Source organism: Pseudophryne corroboree, chromosome 4, assembly GCF_028390025.1.
Source record: "Pseudophryne corroboree isolate aPseCor3 chromosome 4, aPseCor3.hap2, whole genome shotgun sequence".
Lineage (NCBI taxonomy): Eukaryota > Metazoa > Chordata > Amphibia > Anura > Myobatrachidae > Pseudophryne > Pseudophryne corroboree.
The window spans coordinates 754,360,372-754,384,234 of record NC_086447.1 but is presented as its reverse complement, the minus strand read 5'-3'; the positions used below and the strand labels follow the sequence as shown (position 1 = coordinate 754,384,234).

The 23,863-nt window shown below is 43.5% G+C and overlaps 1 protein-coding gene across 3 annotated transcripts in view; it reads left to right on the top strand.

The window, feature by feature from the left end:
- The window catches only part of RALGAPA2 (Ral GTPase activating protein catalytic subunit alpha 2), a 605,428-nt gene that overhangs the window by 70,338 nt on the left and 511,227 nt on the right, over positions 1 to 23,863 (top strand). For all 3 annotated transcript variants that reach the window (XM_063918174.1, XM_063918175.1, XM_063918177.1), the window contains exon 3: positions 10,383 to 10,432. In XM_063918174.1, coding sequence (XP_063774244.1) covers positions 10,383 to 10,432 — 50 coding nt within the window. The remainder of the gene's footprint in view (positions 1 to 10,382; positions 10,433 to 23,863) is intronic.

The following is a 23,863-nucleotide window of genomic DNA, read 5'->3' as shown; positions in this document are numbered from 1 at the left end:
GTGTACATAACGTGCGCTGATACCGCTTCCCCACCATATCGACAGTTCTTACATTTACCCCATAATGCATTCCAGACTGTGATATGTACTACAATTTAGTGGCAGGGCTAGTTTCATAGCGGTGTGGTATGGCTTCTCTGGATTATGTGGTGAAGTTGAAAGTCCCAAAATGTTATACAACAGACATATGGGATGGAGGGGAAATGAACAGCGGTTTATCATAATCAACACTTTTTGGCAATTTTTGCCACTTTTGGGCACAGAATTTAGAGTGGCACATTTTGTAAAGGCAAAATTAGGGTGGTGTAGCCTTTAAAAAAAAAAAAAAAAAAATCAGAACTTTGATCCCGCTTTTGTCAAATTATAGATTACAAATCACAAAGCAGTATTTTCTTTGTTGGTTCAGAGACATAGTACAACTCTAAAGGCTATAGCAAATAAGTATTTCCAGGTATGGTCTCTTTTCAGAAGAGTCTGCAATAGTACGAGTATATAGAAAATCCTATGACATTGCAGTCTATTACCACAATTAAATACTCCTTGACGAGGCTATGAATCTTGATTTCTGCAGCGGGGTACACTGGGATTCCACAGGGAACACATCCGGGTGTAGAGTTGGATCTTGATCCGAGGCGCCAACAGACTAAAGCTTTGACTGTTCCCAGGATGCACTCCTCTATAACCCCACCTCCAGGCACTGGAGCTCAGTTTGTAAGTTGGTGCCTGCAGTGCAGTTCACTCACAGGTGGGGCTGCGCTAGGCAGCCCTGAAAAGAGCTTTTTAAGAAGACTTCAAGGGCCGCAGCACTATTTATGACATTCTGTGCTGCTGCTCAATCACCTCCCCAGCAGCGCTGCATACTCCTGCGGCCGGGTTCCCGGGTACTTGCAGCGGAGGTGCACCAGTCATCAGGCACACCACTGCCGACGCTCTCCAGGATCGTGTGGCTGCACATCAGGGAGGAGGTAAGAGGAGGCAGGTGGGACCCGCCGGTAAATCACGGTCTCAGGAGACGGGCCGTGCCGCTGGCGTGGACACTATACTGCACAGGGACTGCACTATATCCACAAGGGCAGGGAGCACAGGTCGGATTTACTAAACTCTGTTTTACATAGGCTCCACAGTACCCGGTGGTGAGGGCCAGCATAGTGGATAAGGCGCTGACCTGTAGCCCCTTCCCCAGCTCCAGGCGCGATCTACTGCTGCTGTTCTCGCCCTGGAGCTGCATTTCACTCTCCCTCACTTCCTGACAGAGATTTTGGCGCCATCTTCACTACTAGCTGGGCTGATCTTCGGGACTGCAGGGCACTGTCTCCTCTGTAAAGCTGCCTGTCCCATCAGCGCTGTGCATTTACAGACACTTAAGTATTCTACATGTAATTTTATACAGTGTTAGTTAAGAACAAGTGTACTGCTATTTGAATATTTAGTACAAGTATTCTGTGATATACATCCAGTATTTACTGTGCATTGTTATATCTATATTCATACATATCTATATGTAGTTTACTAGTCCAGTGCAGTTTTATTGTTTATCTGTAATAACTTCTTCATTGTACCTGTGACTGAGTGTGCCTGTAGCTGCTGTGTGGATTTAATTCTCGATATATACGGTTTGGTATTTTCACACAAAAATATCCCGGCGCTATTTGCTGGGTAGATAAGTACACACAAATTCAAATCCACATAAAGGAACACACTGATCAACAGCAGCTGTTAAAAGGGAGAGTACTCCACCCTAAGTTAAAAGACTAAAACATACACAAATCACAGCGCTTATTAAAAAGATATGTGCCTTTATTAATACAGTATAAAATTCTTAACAATCATTAATACCAACAATCCTGTCCTGCGTATCGGCCGATCCCGCTAAGCATCAAAATACAATTATAATTGTGGCTCCGTATTAGTATGGTTAGTAAGTAGATTTTCCACAATCAGCTGATTAGTCAGTCTCCTGACTTAGATAGATTAGGAGCACGTAGCAGTGCAATAGTTAGTATCACTGTTATTGATTAGTTGCAACAGTTTGTTATTTTGATTAGTACAGCATGCTGTTCTTTTATGATTTAGAAACAATTGCAGTGATCCACATGAGAAAATTATTAATAACCTGTTTTGGAATTTTGGTCCCATTCATTGGTGTCTCCCGGCTCCTGGTGCTTTATCATCCCATCAGCGGTGCCATATCTGGAGTGTCCAATTGTTTGGAAAGTGCCTGCAGGTAGTTCGTAAAATCCGACCGGTACCGGACAAGTGTTGGGGGTCTCTTACGCGTTTCTCCGCCTCTATTATATTCAGCGGCTTCTTCAGAGAGAAGCCGCTTCTGAAGAAGCCGCTGAATATAATAGAGGCGGAGAAACGCGTAAGAGACCCCCAACACTTGTCCGGTACCGGTCGGATTTTACGAACTACCTGCAGGCACTTTCCAAACAATTGGACACTCCAGATATGGCACCGCTGATGGGATGATAAAGCACCAGGAGCCGGGAGACACCAATGAATGGGACCAAAATTCCAAAACAGGTTATTAATAATTTTCTCATGTGGATCACTGCAATTGTTTCTAAATCATAAAAGAACAGCATGCTGTACTAATCAAAATAACAAACTGTTGCAACTAATCAATAACAGTGATACTAACTATTGCACTGCTACGTGCTCCTAATCTATCTAAGTCAGGAGACTGACTAATCAGCTGATTGTGGAAAATCTACTTACTAACCATACTAATACGGAGCCACAATTATAATTGTATTTTGATGCTTAGCGGGATCGGCCGATACGCAGGACAGGATTGTTGGTATTAATGATTGTTAAGAATTTTATACTGTATTAATAAAGGCACATATCTTTTTAATAAGCGCTGTGATTTGTGTATGGTTTGGTATTTTTACTGTGTATTTCAGTCACCTCATATCGCTTAAATCCTCTGTTTGTGCCCTGTATTTACTGTCACTTAGCACAGGGGGTTATTTGCAGGTATCATGTTTGTCTGTTATGCTCTAAGGCTACATTCTCTATAATGTCTGCCACACAGGGCGGGAAATCCGTGGACGCTTCTGCATGATGCAGTGCTGGCACCAAGGATTTACCTGGGGGGGAGTTTTAGCTGATAGTTCAGGCACTGGGTGCCATACACCTCCCAGTCAACCCGCAGCACCTGTGGCCAATCTGACCCACCTTGGGCAGCATTCTCAAGTATGCTGAATACGCTTGTGACACGTCTTACGCCCCCTGTGGGACCTCCTGTGCCATTACAGCCACATATTGTCCCTGTAGTTATTCCGCCTTGGGCGGACACTATGTCTACCCAGTTACAACAATTAAATCAATCTTTGGTTAGGCAAAAGTCTACCCCACGCCCCTCTGGGGCCAAGGGGTCATCTAAGCGGGCCATTTCTTCCTCACAATTCACTAATATTTTGGATAATTCTTCTGATGAGGATGGGGAATATACTGATCCGTCAGACACTGATACAGTCGCTTCTAATGAGGAATCTACAACCCAGGTTGATGTTCCTGACCTAGTGGAGGCTATTAAGCTGATTCTCCAAATAGATGATGAGATCGAACCCACTACTGCGTCTAAGAAACCTGATAAGTTCAAACGTCAGAAGGTTATTAAAGTAGTCTTACCACATTCTGACCATTTAATTGATATACATCAGGTTACTGGTTGTCTCTAAGAAATACATTTTCCCTGTCTAAAAAGATGCTAGCTCGTTATCTTATCCTTGCAGAGTTGAGTAACAAGTGGGAAACTTCACAGCCGGTGGATTCTCATGTCGCCCGTCTTGTGGTGTCATCTACTCTGCATATCATCACTGTCACCTCACTGAAGGAACAGACGGATAAGCATGTGGAGGGTTGCCTGAAGTCTATTTCCTCTCTTAGCGGTGCTGTACATAGACCCACTATGGCAACCTCGTGGGATGCGAAAGGAATTGAAGCATGGGTTCAGTCAATTGAGGATGAGCTGCCTCAGGATTTTTCTGACTCTGCTAGACAATATCTGTCTTATATTACCACAGCCTCCCACTATATTCAGGAGGCGGCCTCTGATGCAGTTGTTATGGCGGCCAAGGCATCTACTACGTCTATCCTGGCTCGCCGAAGTCTGTGGTTAAAGTTCTGGAAGGTGGACCTGGACTCAAAAAAAGACCTTGGAGCTGCTCCCTTTTAAGGGAGGCATCCTATTTGGGGAGGATCTGAACAAGATTGTGACTGACTTGGCGATTGCTAAGACTTTGTTTCTCCCAAGTACTAATCCTTCTGCTCCGTAGGCTAAGAGTACAACTTTTCGTTCCTGTCGACCTCCAGGGAAAGCAAAAGGTCAGGCGTACTCGAGACAGGCTGGTGCTTCCAAAACCACTAAGCCCAAACCTAAACAATCCTGGGCTGCCCGTCAGCCTGCTTCCAAACAAGAGAAGCCTGCTGCATGACGGGGCAGGCCTCCCCCTGGGGGACCCCAGGGTGGGAGGCCAGCTTCTGCAGTTTGCCCAGGCCTGGTTAAAGACCACTTCAGACGCCTGGGTGCGGGAAGTTGTCTCTCACGGGTACACAATCTCTTTCAAGAGACGTCCCCCTTGCCAGCTCTGCTCAACGGTTATCCCTTTGGATCTGTTGAAAGCGCACTTGGTTGTGCAATCCCTCCTGGACACAGGAGAGGTGGTGCTGGTACCTCTGTCCCAGAGAGGCAGGGGATACTATTCGACCCTGTTTCTAGTTCCGAAGCCAAATGGGTCCTTCCGGCCTATACTCAACCTCAAATCATTGAATAAATTTGTGAGAGTGTCCAAATTCCGTATGGAATCTATGCGCTCTATTGTGCTGGCCATGGAACCCGAAGACTATATGGCATCCCTGGACATACAGGATGCTTACCTGCACATACCTATTGCCATATCGCATCAGCAATATCTGCGGTTTTCTATTGGCAACCTACATTATCAATTCCAGGCCCTGCCATTTGGACTGGCTACGGCCCCTCTGATTTTCACCAAGGTTATGGCCATGATGACAGCCCTTCTCCGCCATCAGGGAATCCGGATCCTGACGTATCTGGGCGACTTGCTGATCCTGGCGAACTCCCAGGAGGTTCTCCTCAGTCATCTGGAACTGACGGTTCATTCCTACAAGCCCACAGGTGGCTCATCAACTGGAAAAAGTCTTTACTGGTCCCTGCTCGGAGCATGGTGCAGCCAGCGATTGTTTCTGTCTCCAGAGAAAGTCCTGAAACTTCAGGACAGGATCACATACTTCCTCTCGCCCAAGAGTGTCGATACACTCGACGATGCAAGTTCTAGGCCTCATGGTGTTGGCTTTCGACATGGTGGAGTACGCTCAATTTCATTCCCGCCCTCTGCAGAGGTTAATCCTTTCCAAGTGGGACGGGCTGCCTCATCGGATCAGGTCTCAAATGATCTCCTTGACTCCAGAGGTTCGTCTGTCACTGAGCTGGTGGCTACAGGACCAACAGTTGAGCAGTGGCCGTCCCTTCTGGATCTCCAACTGGGTCCTACTGACAACGGACGCCAGTCTGCGAGGTTGGGGCGCGGTATTGCAGCAACACTCTCTCCAGGGTCGGTGGACCAGAGAGGAATCTTTCCTCCCGATAATCATGCTGGAGTTGCTGGCAGTGTTCAATGCGTTGACACTGGCCCTGCCTCTGGTACAGAACAGGCCTGTTCAAGTACAATCGGACAACGCCACCACGGTGGCATACATAAATCATCAAGGCAGCACTCGAAGCTGCATGACCATCCTGGAAGTATCAAAAATCCTCCGTTGGGCGGAACGCCATCTGCCAGCAATATTGGCATTGTTCATTCCCAGAGTCCTCTTCTACTTCCTCAATGCCCAGACCTCCTCGTTCAGGGCCCTTGTGTCTGTCCAGACCTGGCCAGACTGGCTTTGACGGCGTGGCTCTTGAAGCTTCACTCCTGAGTGCCAAGGGATTCTCTGAGGCGGTTATTCAAAATATGTTTAAGGCCCGCAAACCAGCTTCTGTGCGGATTTATTACAGGGTCTGGAACGCTTACTTCACATGGTGTGCTGCTAATAATTATGTCGCCTATTCGTTCAGAACTTCCATGCTTTAGGCCTTCGTCTGGCTAACCTCAAGGTCCATATATCTGCCCTGTCGGTGTGGTTTCAGAGAAAAATTGCGTCTATACCTGACGTTCATACTTTCACTCAGGGTGTTTTACGGGTTCAGCCTCCATATGTCCCTCCTGTGTCTCCATTGGATTTGTCTGTTGTCTTAAATACCCTACAAGAGTCTCCATTTGAACCTCTTGAGTCTGTGGACCTTAAATGCCTTACGCTTAAGGTTGTGTTTCTGCTGGCTGTTGCCTCTGCTAGGAGGGTGTCGGACTTGTGCTCTTTGTCCTGTTGTCCACCCTTTTTGATTTTTCACAGTGACCGGGCAGTTCTTCAAACTCGCCTTGGTTATCTACCAAAAGTGGTATCTTCTTTCAATCTTAACCAATAGATTGTGGTTCCGGCTTTTATCTCTTCTAGTTTGTCTTCCAAAGAACGGTCTTTGGATGTGCTACAGGCTCTCCGTATCTACTTGGAGAGGACTACCTCTATCAGGAGATCAGATACCTTATTTGTACTTTTTGGTTTTCGCAAACGTGGCTGGCCTGCGAATAAGCACACCTTGGCCAGATGGATTAGAATGGTGATTGCACAAGCCTATGCGCAGGCTGGACTCCCAGCTCCTGCAGCTATCAAAGACCATTCTACTCGGTCTGTTGGACCTTCTTGGGTGGCCCGCCGTGGCGCATCCGCTGAACAATTGTGCAAGGCGGCTGCGTGGTACTCGGTGAACACGTTCCTTAGGTTCTATGCCTTTGATACTTCCGCCTCCCAGGATGCTTCCTTTGATCGCCGGGTTCTTGTGCCCGCTACTGTGCGTCCCCTCCCATGAGGAACTGCTTTAGGAAATTCTGATGTATTCCCTGTGGAATACCAGTGTACCCTGCTGCAGAAAAGGAGATTTATGGTAGATTTACCATAGTTAAATCTCTTTCTGCGAGTTACCCTGGATTCCACAGGGCGCCCACCATGAAGCACTTATCTTTGGGTTTGTATGGCATTAGCCGATGGTCCCTTCTCCTGTCGTGAGAATGTGGTTCTATGTGACTAACATCTGCTGTCTCTTACCTGCTACTGCATTGGACTGGTTAACGAAACTGAGCTTCAGTGCCTGGAGGCGGGGTTATAGAGAAGGCGGTATAATGCATCCTGGGAACAGTCAAAGCTTTAGCCTGTTGGTGCCTCGGATCAAGATCCAACTCTACACCCCAATGTATTCCCTGCGGAAGCCAGTGTACCTCGCAGAAAGAGATTTAACTATGGTAAGTCTACCATAAATCTCCTTTTTAAATTTGTCAGTTTTTTTGTTTTGTTTCTTAAATCCTCTTTATTTATAAATGAAGTAGACAGCAGAGAAATAGTTGACTTAGAGAACATCCGCAACTTGACAAACAAAAAGCAGTAATAGAGAGCAATAAAAGACAAGAGCATAATACAATGAGACCTGAAATTGTGCTACATAAGATGACGTCAAATATCACAGGGTCATTCCATTCTAAATCAACACAATGATTTTACCTCACCAGCTCAGATTTTGATCAAATTTGGTATATGGAGAGTATATATGTCGTCTAAGAAAAATACAAAATTTTATTTAAAATTCTCATGCCGTTTCCAAATTATGGCTATGTATAGTTTTTTCAGAAGATCTAATAAAAGCAGAACCAGCATATTTTCAAATCACCCTAGCCGCTCTACTAATTAAGCTAGAGATGTGAGAGTGGTGTCATTGTACTGTGTATTTATGCCCTTTCCTATAACATACAACACAATAGGCTATGTGAGGAAAAACTTTTTCCAAATTTAAACTGAGATTTTTGATCATAATTATCTCAAAAGGTGCGTCAACAAAAAAGTTAAAAATTTCAGGACATAGTCTACATTAATGTTAAATGTTTGTCACAATTTAAAACTGGGAGAATAATGGGTACATAGTTAAAAATAATTTTAAAGCAGGAAGGTAGTTTATTAAAAAAAGCTGGGTGTATTACAAGTAGTAGTAGGTAATAATAGATTGATGGCTTCATTAGTTTAATTATATAAATGAAGCTGAATAGAAATACTTGACATTGTTTTAGTCAGTCAACAATGTTAGCTGAAGATAGTTTGACAATGCCTCAGTGGTTTTTAAAGTGTTATCAGGAGACGTGTTGGAAGGGTCTAATTTGCATAAGACATTTTAAGGAGGGTACTCAAGGAGCGATATTCTAAGCAATCTGATTAGATTGCTTAGAATCAAAGTAAATACAGGGAAGACAGAAGAACAGTAGACTCTTGTTGGGGAGCACTCATTTTCAGACATATGAATATTTGCTATGAATATCTGTTAAAATTATAAATTTTTATTAGTTAAAGTTAATAATGTGGAGTTCAGGTTAGCCAATATATGCGAAATTGTAAAAATACATTATACATAATCAATAGCCTTAGCTAGGATAAGTAAATTAGCCGAGTTCCTTGATGTTATGATTGATGTATTAGAGGAATGCTCAATAAAGTGGTATCTTGAAGAGAGAGAGTTCTTATGAAGTGGAGGGCCGGGCCAGTACTCAGACGGGAGACCACCTTGGAACACCCAGGTACTGCAATCTAAGGCTGCATACTAGATCCACCTGTGTGATAGCAGGAAGCAGTCTATAAAAACAGGATACCGTCAGTTGGACACATGACCTATGATTTAAATTTCTGCAGTAACCTTTCTTTAAAGTTGCCTATGCAGATCAAATGATGGTCATAAGAACTTTCTCTTTCTAAGATACCACTTCATTAGATCCACCTGTGTGCTAACAGGAATTAGTCTATATAAACAGGATACCGTCAATTGGACACATGACCTATGATTTAAATTTCTGCAACAATCTTTCTTTAATGTTGCCCATGCAGATCAAATGATGGTCATAAGAACTCTCTCTCTTTAAGATACCACTTTATTGAGCATACCTCTAATACATCAATCATAACATCAAGGAATCCGGCTAATTTACTTATCCTAGCTAAGGCTATTGATTATGTATAATATATTTTTATAATTTCGCATATATTGGCTAAACCTGAACTCCACATTATTAACTTTAACTAATAAAAATGTATAATTTTATCAGATATTCATAGCAAATATTCATAAGCGCCTTGAGTCCTATTGGAGAAAGAGCGCTATATAAATAAAATTATTATTATGATTATTATTATTATTATTATTATATGTCTGAAAATGAGTGCTCCCCAACAAGAGTCTACTGTTCTTCTGTCTTCCCTGTATTTACTTTGATACAATTTTTTGACTCTGGGGAGCACCACTGAGGTTTAACCTATTTACACCGTATTGGTGAGAATAATTCTCAAGGTGTTTGGTTACCTGATTATGAAGCAATTTCATTGATTACTATCAGTTTTTTCAGACTACTATTATCACCGATATTATAATTATCATAATCTGTGCGGTTCCCCTTACAACCAAATTTCTAACTAGATTGCTTAGAATTTAAGCATTATCGCTCCATGTGTACCCCCTACAGCGATAGCGATGCGCAGCCTCGCGCATCGCTATCACTGTTGCTAGATTGGCCTACATGCAGGCCAATCTAGCGAATCGCTCACTTCACCCGCTGGGTGAACTGAGCGCCTCCCCCCGCACGCTCAGCACACATCGCGCTGTACTGAGCGGTGGGAGAGATGTGTGCTGAGCGGTTCGCTCAGCACACATCTCTCTCACATCGGCCAGTGAGTACTGGCCTTTAGAGGAATCCATAGTACATCAGGCTTCCTTGGATAACTAAAGAAGATGTATCATCAGGCTTCCTTACATACTAAAGAAGATGTTACTGTTCTGCAGGATTCCAGTTTTTATTTTGTGCTTTATTCTGCCTTTGCAGGAAACACATTAGTGTAATAGCGCCAGTTTTAGTGGCTTTAAGAAGTATATAACAACCACACTCCCATATCTGTTGCTTATGATCAATTTTAGGAATACGTTATATACATCTGCTTATATATTTTGTTAATCTGTTAGAGTGTGCGCAGTGTTTGTGTGCAAACTGCTTGGAGTAAAAATAAGTTGATTCTCCTCCTAGAAAACAAATGTCCTTTTCAGCATTTATATGACCGAAAAATGTCTATATAGAAAACTAATTGTTGTGGATGCTGTCAATTTCTCTTAAATTAATTTTAGTTCTAGAAATTGTATTGTGAATAAGTGCGGTAACTTTATAATCGTAATTGCTAACTTTTGGTCAAAGAATTCTATTCTACCCCTTATTAAAAATGTTTTTGTTTTTCAGGGAATAAATCTCAAAGGGAGGAGCTGGACTCCATCCTATTTCTTTTTGAAGTAAGTATGGCTGATCAAAATACGGGGCCAATGTTGAATATGGTATATGTGGTCTTCTCCTGGAAGTTAGAGAGCCACTGCCCTAACAAGCAGAGAAATATTGTGGGCAGTGTACAAGTAGTAGCCCCCAAAAAAGCAAAAGAAAATGGAAACGCTAATTTAAAACTCTGTATAATAATGTACCCTGCTACTTCCTTATGCTGTGTTTGCATGTGTTAGGCAGTTTTTGTCATTGCGATCCCAGTTGGAATATCCAGCTATTAACTTTATTTCTGTTTTTGTGATACATGTTTTACCCTTTGACACAGCGATTGTAAAACTGGTTCTCTTTATATTTTGTTCATGGCATTTTAAACACACTGGGGGCTATTCAAATGTTTATTCTTTAGTGATAATTAAAGGGCGCCCATTGTTGCAATTAATTTCTTTTGGGTGACCTTTAATTATAGCGCTTATTGCACTCAGTTAAACAGGGTTTAGCCACGTAAAGCAGCAAAACCCGTATAAACTAATGGGTGCGACAGGGAAAGTCCTGTTTCGTCGCACAAACAGCCGGCTTCTCACATATTTCAGCTCGCAGTCTCCGGAGGTGCAACCTGAAATGTGACTGCTGCGGCTAATGGGTGTCTGATTGGAGCAACATTTGAAGAGCTCCGATAGGTGCTTACAATCTGTCCAACATTTGAATAGCCCCCATTGTAACATGCTTCAATAAAAAAAGGTAAGTTCGAGCTGTGGCCACAATCCATTGGTACCAATGTGTGTATTTCTTCAGGAAGGACACAACACTGTTCTTTTACAAACAGAATTCATTGTACTGATGCATGGTTAAAATGATGCCTAATATCCCTTAAATTCTCGGTTAGGTTCAGAGCTAATGATTGAGAAGGTTATGACATATGGATGACATCAGTGTCAGGCTCAGTAAACCTTTGGGAGACCGCATGTGTGCCTTTGGATGTGGGGCATTGTTATCCTGGAATATACCTCTCATGTTTGGAAAAGCTCGTACACGGGGTGAAGAAGAGCATTAAGTACAATTAAGTCGCATCTAGTGTTTATCTTGCTTCGGAAACTGACCAATGTTACGGACCCACCATAACACTGCATTGTTGGAAATGAACACTCAGGGCTGTAGGACATGGTTATGGACAATTTTTCTGAACATGTCACAGGTGTGCAGCCATTCTCATACCACACATTTCAGTTTGCAGTTATTGACTGAACTGCAGTGGAATTTGCCATGCATTCTGGATTAGTCCACAGCCATTACTATCTTTGAGTCTGTGCTTCCTCTCATTGTTGCCCTTTGCTGATCATGGTTTTTCCCTCTGAATTCCAGGATGACATTATCTTAGATACTGTTGCTTTTGAAAACATTTAGAAGCTGATCAGCCTCCGTTCCTGATGCCCCTGTCATAAGTTCCCAGCAGTCAACGTTCTTTCAAAATCACTGAGGTCTCTCTATGGAGGAATTCAATTGTTTTAGCAGCTCCCATTGCGCTATTCAGTTGTTGCTGCAGACACCATATTTCATGCTGCACCCTCCTAAGGTGGCTAGCAGAATTCATCGAAAAGTCTGTGTTTTGGGTGCGCTTACTAGTATTTAAGATGGATTTAGCCACTTTATGCAGCTAAATTCAGTGCATTTGGACGCAATAAGTAATGGACGCCCAAAAACAATTGAATAGTAACTTTAAAACCAGGAGCGGGATATTATGGCATACGAGATCGCTGGAGGTGCGCGATGCTGGCTGATCTCAGGGGAAGTTGCTTACAAGACATGGTTTTGACTGTTAAGTGATTGCCCCTTTAAAGAAGTCAGATATACCCCGGCATCCCACACCTCCGACGATCTCTGACGCCATTACATCCGACGCTGGAGGAAGAGAGATGCAGATGTACACTCCTAGCACTAAGAACACTGATAGTAAAAATAATTTAAATAAACCCTCAAAATTAACGTGGAGTATAATTGAAGTTCTTAGCACACATTTGCGCAAATATGTGTCCCCATGTACCGTGGCCAGGTGACTTATCACATGGGTCCCTAACGTTCTACATTTATCCAGGACTTACCTCTAAATTGGGCCTTATCAATGTATGATCTGAAATGCAGGAACCCAGCTAATTAAAACACCTGAGGGTGAATGGGAGGAGTGCCAATCCAGAGGAAGGAACCTTGCCTTCCAGTGTACAATATATACACAAATATAGTGAAAAAGGGGGGAACCTGGACTGCACACCCTATTACTAAACATATCAAGAGATATCATCCATGTTAATTGTGAGGGTTTATTGAAATAATTTTTACTATCAGTGTACTTAGTGCTAAGGTTCCTCCAGCATAGTATTAGAAGCCTCAGCATGATAGCACCTCTTGATATCTTTAGTAATAGGTTGTGCAGTCCAGACCCCCCCCCCCCCCCCTTTTTGCCATTACATCCGACCACAGGTATTCCCCCTGATAAAGCTAAATATTTATCTTACTTAAAACCCTTTAAGAGGTCTAAGAACACAGTACGCTATTTACGTATGGTATACCGTAAGGGTACGCACGTTGCGTAACAATCGCTTAGCCGTAGTCGAGACACTCGAGCGTCACGTTCGCTTACGGCCAAGGGATCACAGGCAGGCCCACTATTGGCTGCCGACTAACGTAATGATTCGCTATAGCGTAGCGACGCTCGGGACCACGAGGAGATCACCAGCGGCGCAGACGCTAACAATGTTAAACCTTTATAACTATACTATAAAACAGTGTATTATGCAGTAACCCTTGGTGTAGTGATAAGATGAGAATGCAACACTTAGTAAGCGGGTTTACGCTAAAGCTGTTTGAGCGATAGAGACGCTCCTATTACCTCCTGAAATATAATGAACACACAATACCGGTCTAAGGGTCTAACGCCTTTTAAGGAAATGAATGAACGTTCAAAAGAATAATACAATACAAGTCATACACTACCAATATAACATAGACTACCTAACCAGATAACTACACAGGAAATACAATATCAGTACAATAACTATATAAGAGAAACGAGAGAGAAAGAGAAGAGAGAGAGAGAGATATGGCTCAGAATAACAAGAAAGACAATATGATTGCGGAGAAAACTTACGCACAAAGGGGAACGATCGCATGCGCCTCTGGACATCCAGCTCCCGATTATCAGCAATGAGAACCGTTGAAGAGTGAGAGCTGGATGTGATCGGCTTGTCTATTTATGCCCCACACACAATACAATTCAATGGTCCCTACAATCTCATTGTTTATTGGACACAGGAATTCCTCTTCGTATTATAACAAAAGGTCATAGGTTGATTCATACAGGTGGGCTGTGTCTACTTCCAACTGCTCAGGTGGGTGGGAAACTAGGTTTCCCACCGCATGGATAAGTAAGTGCAAATAATAGTAAATGGACATAAACTTCTTATGTCCATAACTATTCGCACGAGCGATTAATCTGTTTCAAACCAACACCGGAATATTGCTAATTAAATATTCTTCTGATGGATACTAAACACCACTGTATTACTCCTGTCTGACCCTTCGTATCAAACAAAGAGGGATTTCTCTGTCCATGAACATGCTACATTAACCAAACTTTCAGATTCTATCAAAGGGACCATAATCTACAAAATACATTATATGGTGAAAATATGTAACGAAAGAGTCGCCCGCTAGACGCACACAATCTCTACCGTAAATGCGCATACCGTGCGCCTGCGGGTGCCCGCAACAGCGAGTATGCGCACGCACGGGAGAGCGCACGCATGCGCAGCAGGGACACATATGAGGTGCAAATATGGCAGTGTGCATCGTGATATTTTTCTGACTTTGACAGTCCACCCTTTGGCAGTCAACAATAACTGCCACTTCCTGAAACATTTCAAAAAGAGAAAAATATATGTCAAGTGTAAATACATTTCCATGGTTGGGTAGGGGAGGAGAGGAGAAGGTAGGAAAAGGGTATGACCTAGTGAGATAGCAGAAGCATGTGTGTATGAATCCGTGTTTGGGGGTCATGTATCATCGTGCCGTACGTGTTTTAAATCAAGCTTCGAGGTATTGCGAAGTATACATTTGAATTCCTTCTTATCCCGTGGTACGGGTCTGTGGATGGGCTGTCAAACTTTACCGAGCTCTTTTCGGCTGTGGTTGTAACAAAATGGGGAGCACATTTTAGTTGATGATACATGAATGGGGGGATATGTGATTGCTGATATCTGTGCTGGTATTCTCTATCGACTATGTGTGTAATTACCTGAAGGTTGTAGAGATGAAGAAAAGACATAATTACGGTAAATGCAGTGGTATTCTATGTCAGGTTAATGAACATTTGTCTGTTGAAGTCTTGTTCGGTGTCTGTTGAATGCAGTCTTCTTTGTGCTTTTGCCACAATGGTGTGGGCAAAAAGCTTTGTCAATGTCCATAGACTTACAAAAGTGTTGGGCTAGCGTAATTTTAAAATTTCTAGGGAAACCGGGGGTCTATGGCATAGTTCATCAAATATCTGTGTATAATGTTGTCAAAACTTCTTCTTTAATCCATCAGTTGTCTGTATACAGGATCATCAAATTCCTCGTCAAAAGTGGGTCTTTTTACCTTGGAAAAACCGGAAAAACAGGTGAAAGAAACGGACCGTAGAAATCGCATTTTCATCACATCATTGTTTCTACAGTTGGGTCATAAATCAAATCCATTGGAATTACAATTTCCTCACTCCTTAAACTCATCACCCTAGTACTTCGTTTACACTTCGTTAAAGCCTGACCGCATCTAAATATCAAGCCAATCGTTATGACAACACCTAAGATACCTAGGAGAAACTTCCCTACATCCATTATGACTCCTTGAGCCCATTCTCCTAAACCAGAGAACCAATTTCGCGGGTTCAACCATGACACCCAACCAGTCAGCTCATTACCCACAGCAGCAAGGGTGAGATTGTGTCTCCTGCGAAATTCCCACTTTAATTGGAGAATATCGTCCATCTTTTGGTCTATGACCTCGACCGGGTCCTCGGTACTATTCGTTATATATGTGCAGCATTTCACGCCGTACTGCGTTGCCAGTGTGACACAATATCCACCTGTCACTGCCGTGAGATAATTGAGAATCATTCTATGCTGAACCAGTTCTGTTTTATAAGCTTGAAGCTCTCTTCCAGTATACCTAAACGTGTCATCATACATTTCTGTGATATTGTCTAACAAATTTGCGAGCGCAGATATGTATTTATAATTCAACACTCCTCTGGCGGTGCGAGTGATGTCTATCGCAAGTAGAAACTGAATCCCGGTGGATTCATGGATCATGTCAGAGGCCGGATGCTCTGTTCTTTCTATCAGGTGCCGTTTAACTACGTGCTCGTAATGAGTATGAGTATAAGGAGCTTGGGCAACACGGTGTATATCTTGCATTTTGGCATGTGATACAGTCATTACTTCAGGCAGTACTTTTCCAATATAACACAATCCTTCAGCGTTTGGGGCAAGCCACTTATACGCCTTCCTCCCGCATATGAAATATGCATCATCGGGGAGAACATATGGGACGGAGTAGGACATAACCATATTACACACCTTCCATGTGAAATCTCCTAACCCTAATTCTCCCATCTGTCTAGTACACGTATCAGCTTGTACGATATGTGCACAGTATCCTGGTGATACCTCTCCAACTCTCGTAATCCTACTTCCTAGGGTATACCTATATCGGAAAGATTTTCCTCTACTGGCTATGTGGCGTATAAGCTCTGTATCTGTCGGCATTCTATCTGCTCTATATGAAAAGGTCATGGTTTGGTTACTCCATGACACTTCCCAATTTCCCGGCTTTCGGGGATTGGAAATGTTAAAACATACTAGGGATCTATCCACATGATATTGGTGGAGCTTCAAACTAGGAGGACTGGAGATATTAAACCTCCTGTCCACCGGCCTCCCACCACTTAGCTCAAGTACCTCCCCTATCGTTAAAGGAAATGGTACTAGTCCTGATTTGCTATGACCTTGAGGTACTTGAGAGCATACCCAACAATCTGTTTGATTTAACACACTACCGACTAAGGAGTGATAGTCACTCAAGGGATGCCGTCCATGTGGATATTAAAACTGGATTGGCATTTCTTGATGCACCCATCCTCAACTACATTGTCACAGAGCCTACAGATACAGTTTTCTTCAGCTAACAATCCTTCACAATTCCTTCTGTGGTCTATGTTATCGGATCGTTTTCTGACACTCGCCTTTGCTTGTTGATTATGTTGTTCTCGGAAAACTACGCCTCCATCTCTGTCATCAGAACCCATTCCAGAACCTCTCTCGACCTCCATGGTACTCTCGCCGGAACAGACTGCTCTGGTCAACATCATGGTCAACAGGAAAATCCGGATCACAGTCTCTTGAGGCAAGTCCATCTTAGGAGGAAACGAAGAAGAATGAGAAGGGGGAAAAAAATAATTTGAGGGAGAGGGGATGGGAAGTGGAGAAAAACAATAAAAGGGAAACAGGGAATCGACAACTGCTTTTGATCTTGTGATTCTCAATGCTCAGGTGCCGCCTCAGTCCTCCTGGAACAGACACTCCAGTGATACAACTTCCTCTACCGTCTGTTCCTTATCACGGGACCTCTCTGGATCAGCAACCTTCTTACAATGGGACGAATGAACCCAAGTCTCTCTCTCGGCAACCTTCAATGCTGTAGTGCTAGTCAATAAGACTTGGTATGGTCCTTCCCATCTGTCAATAAGGCAACCTGAGCGTAGAAAATTCCGTATCATTACATAATCCCCAGGTTCAATGTCATGACAATTACTATCTGGTAAATCAGGAATCACCAACTTCAAATTATCATTTTGATTCCTTAGCTGTTTACTCATGTTAATCAAGTATTTTACAGTCACTTCATTGTTACACTTCAAATCATCCTGAGGGTTAATCATAACATGCGGTTGTCGACCAAACAAGATTTCAAAGGGAGACCGATAAAGAGGGGACCTGGGAGTGGTTCTGATGCTGTATAGTACAATGGGTAAAGCTTCTGGCCATGTCAATCCTGTTTCTGCCATAACTTTGCTCAGTTTATTTTTAATAGTGCTGTTCACTCTTTCCACTTTCGCACTCGCCTGTGGACGGTATGGAGTGTGCAGCTTGCTATCAATTCCCATCAACTTACACATTCCTTGAAAGACATCACCTGTAAAATGGGTACCCCTATCACTTTCAATTATTCTAGGGATACCATATCTACATACAAATTCCTGCACAATTTTCTTAGCAGTAAACATAGCGGTATTTGTGGCCGCCGGAAATGCTTCGACCCAATTTGAGAACACATCTATACAAACAAGTACATATTTCAAATTTCGACAAGGGGGTAATTGGATAAAGTCAATCTGTATTACCTGAAAAGGTCCGCCTGTAGGTGGGATATGAGATGGTTCTTTTGGTATTGCCTTTCCGATATTCTTTCTCAAACAGGTAAGGCATGACATTGCTCTCTTACCTGCATGGGATGAAAATCCTGGGGCGCACCAATATGCTCTTACCAACTTACACATTCCCTCCTTGCCCAGATGAGTCAGCCCGTGGGCTGCCTCAGCTAAACATGGAAGATATGCTCTGGGGGCCACTGGTTTACCTTGTCCATCCGTCCAGAGTCCTGAGGACTCCTGGCCATATCCCTTTGCCTTCCAGACTGCCTTTTCCTGTGTGGAACACAAATTTTGCATTTCACACAGCTTCTGTTTGTTGATGGTATTAAATACCATCAATTGTGTGGTGTCTGTCTGTCTGGGGGTACCAGCTGCTAACTTAGCAGCTTCATCTGCTCGGCTGTTACCAAGTGATACTGGGTCTTGGCTATATGTGTGTGCTTTACACTTGATAACAGCCACTCTGTCGGGTTCCTGTATCGCTGTTAGAAGCCTTTTGATGTGAGCTGCATGCGCTACCGGTGTACCAGCTGCCGTCATGAAATTTCTGAGGCGCCATAGGGCTCCGAAATCATGGACTACCCCGAATGCGTATCTAGAGTCGGTGTAGATATTGGCTGACTTGCCCTTAGCCAATTCACATGCTCTGGTTAGGGCGACCAGTTCAGCACCCTGGGCTGAGTGAGGTGGGCCTAGCGGTTCCGCTTCTATGGTGCCTTGGTCATCTACGACTGCGTATCCAGTACACAAGTCTCCCGAGTCTGACTGTCTGTGACAACTACCGTCGGTGTAGAAAGTAAAGTCTACATCTTCTAGTGGGTTGTCACTGATGTCAGGCCTTGCCGTGAAATTTTGGGTCAAATATTCCATACAATCATGTGTGTCATCCTTTGTATTAAATCCTCCTTCCCCACCACTCTCATCCTCCACCCTTTGTGCCTGTCCAGGCACACCTGGGAGATATGTTGCAGGATTTAATGCACTGCATCTCCTTATGGTGATGTTTACGGGGGCCATTAGTGCCAATTCCCATCTTGTAAACCGCGCTGATGAGACGTGTCTGGTTTGGGCAGAATTTAGCAAGGCTGACACTGCATGTGGTGTATGAATTGTGAGGTTGTGACCTAGCACTACATCTTCGCTTTTCGTTACTAGCAATGCTATCGCAGCAACGCTTCGCAAGCATGTGGGGAGGGATCGCGCTACCGTATCTAGCTGAGCGCTGTAGTATGCTACTGGCCTGCTGGCATCACCGTGCTTTTGGGTTAGGACGCCTGCCGCGCAACCAGCACTTTCTGTTCCGTACAGCTCAAAGGGTTTCCCATAGTCTGGCATACCTAATGCTGGTGCCTGCGTTAGGCACTGTTTAAGTCTCTCAAATGCCATCTCGGACTCGTCTGTATGCGAAATCCGATCAGGTTTGTTTGAGGAGACCATCTCCTGCAAAGGTAACGCTAGAATGGAAAACCCTGGGATCCAGTTACGGCAATACCCACACATTCCTAAAAATGTTCTGATTTGTTGCTGGGTTTGTGGCAGAGTCATGTCTCTAATTGCTTGAATTCTATCAGCGGTCAGGTGTCTCAGTCCTTGTGTTAGACAGTGTCCCAAATATTTTACTTTAGTTTGGCATAATTGTAACTTGTCTTTGGAAACCTTGTGTCCTGTGTCTGAAAGATGAAACAGGAGCTGTTTCGTATCCTTCAGGGATGCTTCCAATGAATCTGAACACGGTAGTAAATCATCCACATACTGTATCAATACTGATCCACTCTCTGGTTGGAAAGACTAAACAATCATGCAAAGCCTGGGAAAATATACTTGGACTGTCTATGAAACCTTGTGGTAATCGAGTCCATGTGTACTGGACTCCTCTGTATGTAAATGCAAACAAATATTGGCTGTCAGGGTGCAGAGGTACCGAAAAGAAAGCGGAGCAGAGGTCAATAACAGTGAAAAATTTAGCAGTGGGAGGGATTTGCATAAGGATGACAGCTGGATTTGGCACTACGGGGAACTGACTCTCAACTATTTTGTTAATCCCCCTTAGATCCTGCACTAGCCGGTAACCCCTCCCCCCACTCTTTTTTACAGGGAAGATGGGACTATTGGCAGTGCTGGACGTTCTTACCAGAATGCCCTGTTGTAGCAAGCGCTCTATTACGGGATACACTCCTAACTCCACCTCTGGCTTCAGAGGGTACTGTGGGATTTTTGGAGCTATCCTACCATCTTTTACTTGTACAACTACCAGAGCTACGTTTGCCATTAATCCAGTATCCTGTCCATCTTTAGTCCACAGTGACTCTGGTATCTGGGATGTCATTTCTTCTACTTGGGATGGAGTCCTATTTGTCATAATGGTATGTGACATTAATTTTGATGGGGAGTCTAACATGTCTCGCACTTCCTGAGCGTGATTCTCAGGTATGTCCAAGAATACACCTTCAGGAGTACAATAAATGACGCACCCCATTTTACACAATAAGTCTCTTCCCAGGAGATTAGTCGGTGCCGATGCAGCCAGCAAAAAGGAATGCTTGGTATGTAAAGGCCCTATTGTAATCTCAACTGGTTTGCTAACAGGGTAATGCTGGACTACTCCCGTTACTCCTACGGCTGGAATTGTCTTACCAGTGGTTCTCATGCCCACTGTCGAATTTATCACTGATTTGGCTGCCCCCGTATCTACAAGAAAGTTTAATGATTTACCAGCTACATTTATTGCAATTTCGGGTTCACTTCCAGGATTTGCAATCAATTTTACTGGCTGCAGATTACAGGTATGGCCACACCCCTATTGGGTATGGTGACCTCCCTGAATCCCGCTGGCAGCAACTACTTGTGAAGGGGTTAAATGGGAACTGCCAGAAGTTTGCCAGTCTCTTTTTGGGGGATATCTTTTTGTTTCCCCTGTATGTGGCTCATAACTCCGTCTCTGTGGACCCTGGTCCCAATTTCGTGTGTCATGTCGTTGTCTAGGGGGTTGGTATGATCTTTGTGAATTTTTCGCTCTACAATCTCGTGCTATGTGTCCCTGTTTATGACAAAAATAACATGTTACCACATTTGACTTACCCACAGGGTTTGGTGATCTATACAAAGGCTGCTTTGTGGTCAGGGCCTGTATACTTAAGGCCATTAACTTATCACCTTGTGACTCCCTGTGTCTGGTGATATTCCGGTCGTGATCAATAGCAGCCTCTCTCAAAGTAGCCACCGACAGACCTCGCCAACATGGTTGCGTGGTCTGTACCCTTGTCTTTAATGCTTCTTTTAAACCATCCATTAGCACAGATACTGCTACTTCTTGATGATTTGCATTGGTCCTAATGTCCTCTATGCCAGTGTATTTTGCCATTTTTAATAATGCCCGGTGAAAATAATCAGCAGCTGTTTCTGACTCTTTTTGTTTAATGGAAAAAAATCTATTCCATTTGGCTACAGCTGGGAAATACTCCTTTAACTGTAAATTTATTCTTTTTACATTGTCTTTGTTGTACACATCTGTAAGGGGTACATCCTGATCCAATCCACAATCAGCTAAAAATTGAGCTGAGTCGACATTGGAGGGTAAACATGCCCTCAGCAATATCTGCCAGTCTTTGTTATTTGGCTCTACAGTATTTCCTAGGTCTCTGATGTATTTCTGGCTAGCAACTAGATCTTTCCTAGGATCAGGGAATTCAGACACTATGGTTCTTAATTCCATTCTGGAAAATGGGCTATACATGGCAATGTTCCTGATAGGAGTGACTCCTGTAGTGTCCGTTTTCCCATTTGGAACAGCTATTACCCTAACGGGAGCAAGTTTAATAACCTCATTCTGGTTAGATTCTACAGCCTGGGGTGAAATGGTTTCAGCATAGTGTAAGGTGCCGTACTTACCTGTTGACACGACCTCACCTGTCCCTCCGCTAGGGGCCTTTGTTACTAATCTTAAGGGATGGGCCGTGCCTACTGTTGTCTCTGATATGGTGGCTGCTAGAGAGAGCGCCGATATTGTTGATGCTTCGTCTTCTTGATCACACTCCTGGGGAAAGTTCAAAACAGGGTACAACTTGCACGGGTTAATACTTGCATTGGTTAACTTATTAACATTATCCTTAACATTTATACAGTTGCTAAGTGCCTGTTTGTTGCCCCCTGATGCGTCATTCTCCGCAACCAATTTCTCTCCTGATATGTATGGTGGCGGCGGGGCCGTGGCTACCAGTTTCCTGATAGGATTAGATCCTGCCGCCTGAGCCAATCCTCTCTGTATTTCACCCTCCTGTTGCCATAGCTGCAAATAATCATAATGTTTGATTCGTCTCTTTGTTGATTTAATGAGACATATCCTTCTCCTTAGATTTTGTAACACTTCTGGGCTAAAGCTGCCTACTCTTGGGAACTTCTCCCCGTCATGTACCGTCATTCTCTCCCATTCATCACATAAAACTTCTGTGTGTGTGCCGTATTTTTCACACATTACGTACCTTGCCGACCCGATTGGTCGGTTCACTAAATCAACCCGAACAGAGGTTGATCGCCCCCTTCCTGAACAACTGGCCCCCATAATTGGCAGGTGTTGCTTGCTCTACCTCTGACCTTTATATCAGGGTCTTCAGCGAACCCTTACAAAAAACCAAAATATTCAAAGATAGGTTGACGGTGGTGGTTTACCGAGTACCCCACTTACTCGCCCACGCCGACCAATACGACCGCGACACTGATATAGTGCTGGCGTACTCGACCCAGGGCCCCTATGAACCTTTGTTTACTGGAACATGTGAGTGTGATCCGCAGAGCATTAACCCTTTCCAGTAACTGTGGGGTTGTTGGATAATTCCTGAGTGACCAGCGAACTTCCCTTTTAAAAATAAAAAATTACACAAATCACATTAGAATGTACAAATAGCGTTTATGACCCTTTTTGTACACAAATGGTACTAGGTCAAGTTACTAACTAATGCACACAATTACGTGCGGTACAATCGAAGCAACTAATCTTATGTACGGAGCGACCAGTGGAATCGACATTCAGCAGCTGCGAATTCCTTCAGCCTGAGCTTTATGGCCTATATGGGTTCCGCTCCAACCCTTCTTGGTGTTGGGCTACTTGACTCTATAGCGGACTTCCTTGTCTGCTGTACCTGGACCTCCTGGTCTGTTATGCGACCTCCTGGTCTGTTACAGTATGACCTCCTGGTCTGCTACACTCTAATGCTCTTTATATGTTTAACAAGGGATGCCTCCCTAGCACCATGTATGTCACTTACACGTATGTACTTCACGAGAACTCGATGATTTCTGTGGTTCAATCCCCAAAATTGTAAAAACTTATATAATTGCAAACACTCACTCACCACATGTACACTTTTGTTTCTATTTCTATTTCTGCGCAGAAATTTCTTTCCTTTAGACCAGATGTGTTGTAAATTGGAGAAGGATCTATTAGCTTAAATTTCGAACACTGAAATAGATTTGCGCTATTTATCGCGTTGCCACCTTTTCGCCTGTTGCAATAACACTAGCGTGTGATTTGAGTTACGTGGGCGTACCCGGACGCTCCGTTGCGTAATATACGCTGCGTGCGTCGGCCTTTGAGTTGCGTACGCGAGTCTCAGCCTTTTGTTAGAGACACGTGTACGCAATGCAGATATCCACCGTAACACAATGTACACGTTTATCAATGTAGATGATCCTCGATCATCTACCGAACACCACACCAATCTCTCCTTGTATCTTTAGGCAGAGCTGCGTGTGTGCTTTGCAATTTATCCCTTAATGTATTACTTTTACACTTTAACTATGAACTAGCGACAAATCTCTCTTAGCACGTTTATCAATTATAAAATGGTAAACAGGAGAGTGATATGAAAATACACGAATGAAAAAGAAATGCAGATATGTGCGTGCGTACGCAAGACAGAAATAAACAGTTTTAAAAGACACTAGCGTTTTGTTCTTACCTCCGGTTCCGGATTCCTTCAGCACCCTTTACTAA